The 6,000-nt window shown below is 53.7% G+C and overlaps 1 protein-coding gene across 2 annotated transcripts in view; it reads left to right on the top strand.

The window, feature by feature from the left end:
• Positions 1–6,000, top strand: part of Upf1 (UPF1, RNA helicase and ATPase) — a 27,841-nt gene that overhangs the window by 571 nt on the left and 21,270 nt on the right. Inside the window, exon 2 of one of the 2 annotated variants that reach the window (XM_004646849.2) lies at positions 1–33. This exon is cut by the window's left edge and continues 16 nt beyond it. In XM_004646849.2, the coding sequence (XP_004646906.1) occupies positions 1–33 (33 nt within the window). Of the gene's footprint in view, positions 34–3,445; positions 3,514–6,000 lie in introns of those variants that run through there. The other variant, XM_023707133.1, reaches the window with a different exon arrangement.

Here is a 6,000-nt window from a genome sequence, read left to right as displayed (position 1 = left end):
GCGGGCGGCGCCGCCGGACAGCTCGACGCGCAGGTGAGCGCACATGGCGGCGCCGGAAGCCGCGCGGGTCCTCCACTCCCGGCCCGGCCCGCTTCGCTTCCCGTCTCCGACCCCAGCCCGGTTGTTCCCCGCCCCTTCTCCCCCCGGGCCGGGCTGACCCAGGGCGCGCTCCGCCCGTTCCCTCGATCCGCCTGAGTCTCCGATCTCCGGTGACCTGACCCCCATCCTCTTCCGGGTATGTCTGAGTTGACCTGTCCGGCACTCGTTCTGTGGCCCGCCCGAGGTGACCTGTCCCTGAGTTCCTCTGCGCTTGGCGCCGGGGCGTGCTCCGGCCTGGTCTCCCCTCTGGCTAGTCCAGTCCGCTTGCCTTGCCCCGTGCGATCGCAGGCTCTGCGCGCCCCCCGCTCCTCATTGAGGCGTAGGAGATGCCCGGGTTCAAATCTCCGTGACCCGGTGACCCAGGCACGCAGAAGGCCAGGCTCTAGCGGTAAAGACAGGATTTTTGTCTTCTTTGGATATCCCACACCATCGCGGGCTGTTGCGATTATTCGAGAGGCAGGTTGCGTTTTATTTTTCCTCCGTGTGTTTGTTGCCTGTTGCTGAAACCGACCTGTTACGTAATCCTCCACCCGTCTCCTGTCGTGGAAAAGTTGGGTTTGAGTTTGTTGCTCCAGTGGGGCAGCGATATGAAAATGCATGTCCACGTTGGAAACTTTTATTTTAAATGATGAGTCTGTTAAGTGAAACTTGAGGTGGTATTTTAAATGGGGGTTTGGGTGATGAGAATTATCAAGTGCACTTCTGGGGCCTGGGTTCCTGGCTGGGCTGCGAGAAGGGTGCTGATTGAGGCCTTGATGGGATATTGGGGAGTGTGGCTGTCACCCCCTCCCCCATCTGGTTGCCCTCACGAACGGCTTGCTTGGTACATGGCAAGGTTTTTCAGAACTCCCCAGGAGAGAAGTTACAGGGCTCAGCTTGTCACAGGTGTCCCTTCGTTTCTCCATGTGCTCTGCTCTGTTGCTGGGGGAGCCATTCTGTCCTAAGCCAGAAATGAGCTCAGTCTCTGTCCTGGGGTGCGGGGGCCTGTATCCTAGGTGGTTGAGTCACTCCTGTGGGTAGATCACCCACTTTGGCTTTCTTTTAGACCCTACTCCAAGGAAAAAACATTTGACTCACTCTAACCCCAGATTCCTTAAAATAGCCTGCCTGCTTGGGGCACTGGAGAGAGCAGGTGTATTACAAGTGTAGGTTTTTCATTTTCAGTTTTATCTACATTTGAAGAATGGCCACAGGCAGAGAGGGGCGTTAGCTGGGAGATGCAGGCTGCTGTGTAAGGCCCCGCCTCCTCGTACTTGCTCTGCTTTATACATCTCTCTGCTTCCCCGGTTTAAGAACTGGGGGTGGCAGTTATATTTTTGCTCTTTTTATTTTTATTTTTATGTATTTATTTCTGGAATCGGGGGTTGAACTCAGGCCGTTGCACTTGCCAGGTAAGAAGCGCTTATTCCACTGAACCATCTCCCTGGCCCCTTTTGCTCCTTTTAAACGTGAGGAGATCTGGCTCCATGAATGGATACAGCCAGACCATGCTGTGTATGGATTGTGTCCAGCACCTGAAGGCCAAGGCTCAGGATCTCTGGGTCCGGCAGCCCAGCGGTGGTGCTAGGGTGCAGGGCAGCTGGGATGGGGTGAGGCAGGAATGTGATGGTTTCACTGGAATACTTATCTGTAGCTCGTGTAAAATACCAAAACTGATCTTCCGCAGCTTTGACTTCTGCTTCACTCTGTTGGCGCTCAATGGGCAGGGGTGTGCCTTTCTTTGAGTTGAAAAATAATCTGATCCCTTTCTTGCGCCTGAGCACTGATCTGTCCAAAATCAGCATGTACCAAAGGGCGTGTCCTCCAGTACTTTCATTGAACCTTGGTGACTGGCCCACCTGTGGCCTAACTCTAGATTCATGTTTGGGGAAGGGGAGTCTGCCCACCCTTGAGTCATAAGAGGAGGCCCTGACTTTGGGACAGGAGTGGAGCGATGGTGAATACAACCAGATATTGGAAAAAGATGGTTATCCCAAGTGTCAGCTGGCAGCATTGGCTGCCCCAAGCCCTGGGAAGATGCTCCTTGTTTGTCCTCAGGGTGCCTGTGTGACCACTAGGAAGACCCAGTTTTTCTTCCTGGTAGCTTAGCGACTGTGAACTTTCAAAGGCAGTGTCTTGTGTAGCATGGCAAAACATGTCAGAGAGAAACAGTACCTCCTAGCCCTTCCTCAACTCCAGGCAACCAGTAATCTTTTGTTTTTCGTGTATGGATTTTTCTCTTATGAACATTGTGTATTGGGAGGTCATGCTGGATGATGGATGATGTATACCCAGCTTTTGTGTGTCCTCAGGGTGCATGCATGCTGATCTAGGTAAGCACCCTATCACTGAGCTGCACCCCCAGCCCTGGATCTGGCTTCTCTCACTCAGTCCAGTGTTGTTAGTGTTCATCCACATTGTAGCGTGTGTCAGTGTGGTTCATTACTTTTCATGACTGAGCAATCTTCCATTGTGAAGATGGGCCACATTTTGTTCATTAGCCTGTTGATGGCCATTGTGACTGTCATCTTTTGCCAGCTGTGAATAATGCTGCTGTGAACACAGGTCTCCAAGGGGTGGCTGCCCAGAGGTCTACGTTAGGTGACATCAAAAGACTTGTGGCACCTCTACATCTAAGCCTTTGAAGGGGACCACACTGTGCTCCGGTACCAGCCAGTCCTGATCTACCTCTGCCTATACCAGTTTTGCACAGTGGATTTTACCTCAAAGGCTGTTTAAAGACTGGATATGTGTCCCCTTGCGTGGGAACACATGGCAGGAATGAGGGGAATTCTTGCCAGACCTGAGTGGTTCACAGAACATGCACACTTTTTTTTTTTTTTTTTTTTTGCAGAACCGGGGATTGAACTCAGGCCCTTGTGCTTGCCAGGCAAGCACTTATTCTACTGAGCCATCTCCCCGACCCCCACACTTTGGTTTATGAGATGAAAGGGCCACAGGCAGCGCCTGGCAACCTGGAGAGAAAATGTTGGTGGAGTCCTCACAAGAGAGAGGCCAGGGCTGGGGGTGTAGCACCTGCCTGGCAAGCTTGGAAGCCTGAGTTTGATTCCTGTCACCAAAATAAAAAGAGAGAGGACAGTTGTCCTTTGAGCTTCTCAGCCCTTCCTGAGCCTCCTTGTCCCTCAGGGAAGGTACCTAGGTGATGGCTGGGGCAGCAGAGCTCTTGGGCTGCCTAGCTGGAATGTTTCCTCCTGACACTGCTGCTATTGGGTTTCCTCTGAACAGTGGAATTAGAGTGACAACTGAAGAGGAGGAAACACTACCCAGTAACAGAGGACTGAACTACTGATACATTCACTGACTTGAGGCAGCTCAGAAAATTACTCGGACTGGGAGAAGCCTTGAGACCTGTATGTGTGTGCCACAGTTTTGCTCACTTCCTGTTCTGGAGATGCCAGCTCACTGCCTCAAGAGGTGCAGACCCTGGGGGAAGGGCAGGAGCCGTGTGGTAGGCTGCGTGTGTACCTGTGTTGATACTTGTCAAGTTGTCAGCTGTATGCCTTAAAGGTGCACCATTTGTGTGAATCAGTTATACCTCAGTAGAACTGTTTGTTTATTTTGAGATGGGGGTCTCACTCCATAGTCTAGGCTGTCCAAGAACTCAAGATCTTCCTGCCTCAGCCTCCTGAGTGCTGGGGTTACAGGTGTGTGCCACCACGCCTGGCTATATCAGTAGAACTGTTAAAGGGATTCTTAGGGGTTTGGCTTTTATGAAAAATCAGTGTGCCACCCCAGTGTCTGACACACTGATGATGTGACAGTCTCAGGGCAGAAGTGTGAAGGTGCTGTCCCTGTAGATGCATGCAGTGAGCCCGAGGCTGAGGATGCCTGGTGGGTTGCAGGTGAGCAGCAGATGGGGCTGTGGCTAGCTGTCTCAGCTCCTGTGGTGTGCAGGGGTAGTGGGGGGAAGGCAGGTTTAGGACTCCGTGAGCTCTGTTAGCCTTGTCCTCAGCCTCAGAGCAGGCCAGTGCCGCGTGTTGCTTGCTGCTGGCAGCTGTGTCTGAGGACCCATACTCAGAGTCTCCTTGTGAATATGGGAGCTGCTTCCTTGTTTGCACACGCTCACTGCATTGTAAGTGCCGTCTCCCAGCAGCTCCTGGCTGGCCCATTGTCCCTGCAAGACCCTTCCCAGCTACCACACTCTGCATTGCATTTCCTCCCCAGTTCTTGTCTCAGAGAATAAGGTTGGGCTTGCTTTTCCTCTTCACAAAATACTTAAACTAAAATCCACATGACATGTTGCCATCTGCAGCATAGTTCAAACTGCAGCCCTGGGTGCCTGTGCAGGCCTAAGACATCCCCTGGCGTGGCCTGGTCGGGAGTGAGGACCGTTTCCTCAGCTTGCTGAGCCCATTCATCTTCCAGCTGCCCAGGGACGGCTCTCTGCAAGTGGTGAGCTTAACATGTGCATTCCCGCCATCCTTTTTCTGCTGAGTAGACTCGGGCACGGCTGTGACTTCAGCATGTGGGAATGAGGTGCTCTGAGTGCAGGCATGGACCTAGCACAGTTGGGGCTGCCCCTGTCCAGGGTGTGGAATTTGTTCTTGGATGCTCAGGTTCTCTGGCTGACAGGAGAGGAGGACTTGCCATTGCAGTTAGAGCAGGCCCGGGCCTCGGCTTCTGACTGGATCTCAGCTCCGTTCCTCAGATTTCTGTGTGCTGGGAGCAGCTAGCCTTGTATGCTGTTAGCTAGCAGCAGACTCTTCACTGCAGCTAAGTTGAGCAGAAAGACACTTTCCTCATTGCTTCTTCAAGGTCCTGCCATGGAACCCTCTTGTTTTGCAGTGGGTGAGTCATTCTAAGTAAATTCCCAGAGTTGTGTGCCTATAGGCCGCCCACTTGATTTTTCCTCCCTGCTGCTTTGTATCCACAGCTCCAGGTGTGATGCCATGTGTGGTGGTGTGGACTGGCTGCCTTGTGAGCCTGGGTACCTGTGAGGGAGATGTGTCCCTAGGGAGTAGGCTTGTGCCCAGGGTTGAAGTGGTGACACAGCTCTTGTGGGTCTATTTGTGGCAACTTCTGTCTTCTGGGTCAACCACCTATGCATCTGCTGTGACATCTCTGGCCTAGCTGTGCTTTGGCAGCTGTGGGCAGTGGCGCTGGCAGATGGGGTGAGCCTTTGAATGCCGAGGTCAAGCTGTCAGTTGCACAGCTGCCCCCCTGGGTCCCATGAGGACCCTGGGTTTGTGTAGCTTGGACGCTTCATGGCCCCACAATGGAGTAGCTGCTTCTGCGAGGGAGGCCTTGGTGTGAAGTGGTCCTGGTGTTGCTGATTTGAGCGTACTGGGCTGGGAGAGTGCAGGGCGTGGGCCGCACCATGCATGGGTTGGTGGCCACGGTTGAGTTTGCCATTCACTGGGGATGGTGCAGGTTGTCGCTGCGGGCAGTGCTTAGCGTGGTCTGGGTGATCCAGCTGGCAGAAGAGGGCCACCCACCTGTGGAAGCCAGAACTGTGATGCCAACACGGTAGTGGCTCTGTATCTTCCCCAGTGCTCTTCACAGCCCTGCCTCACACAGTTCAGCATGGCTTCTGGGGCAAACAGCTCTCCTCAGAGAGCTTGTGCTTCCTCTTTCTTTGCTTGGTTGGTGCAGGGCTGCCAGCTCCTGGGATCCCTTTTCTGTGCCTTTCTGTGTGTCAGTGCAGTGGCATCTTGGGAGCTGATGACAAGGCCGGACTTTACACCCTGGGCATGTGTTGCCAGGATACGGTGTGGAAAGGCAGATGCCTTGTGTTGCCAGGCAGACTCAGGGAGGCTCTGCCCCAAGCAAGGGCAGCCCCTGCTTTGAGCATCAGGGCTGCAGAGTGCAGTGCCCTGACCACAGCAGCCAGGAACCAGACTCTGGCTCTCCAGTCAGAGCCACTCCTTTGCTGAGCTGCCACCTCCTTTGAGTTCACAAATC

Source organism: Octodon degus, unplaced genomic scaffold (genome assembly GCF_000260255.1).
Source record: "Octodon degus isolate 3935 unplaced genomic scaffold, OctDeg1.0 scaffold00282, whole genome shotgun sequence".
Classification (NCBI taxonomy): Eukaryota; Metazoa; Chordata; class Mammalia; order Rodentia; family Octodontidae; genus Octodon; species Octodon degus.
The sequence above is the reverse complement of the archived record's forward strand: the minus strand, read 5'-3'. Positions and strand labels throughout refer to the sequence as shown.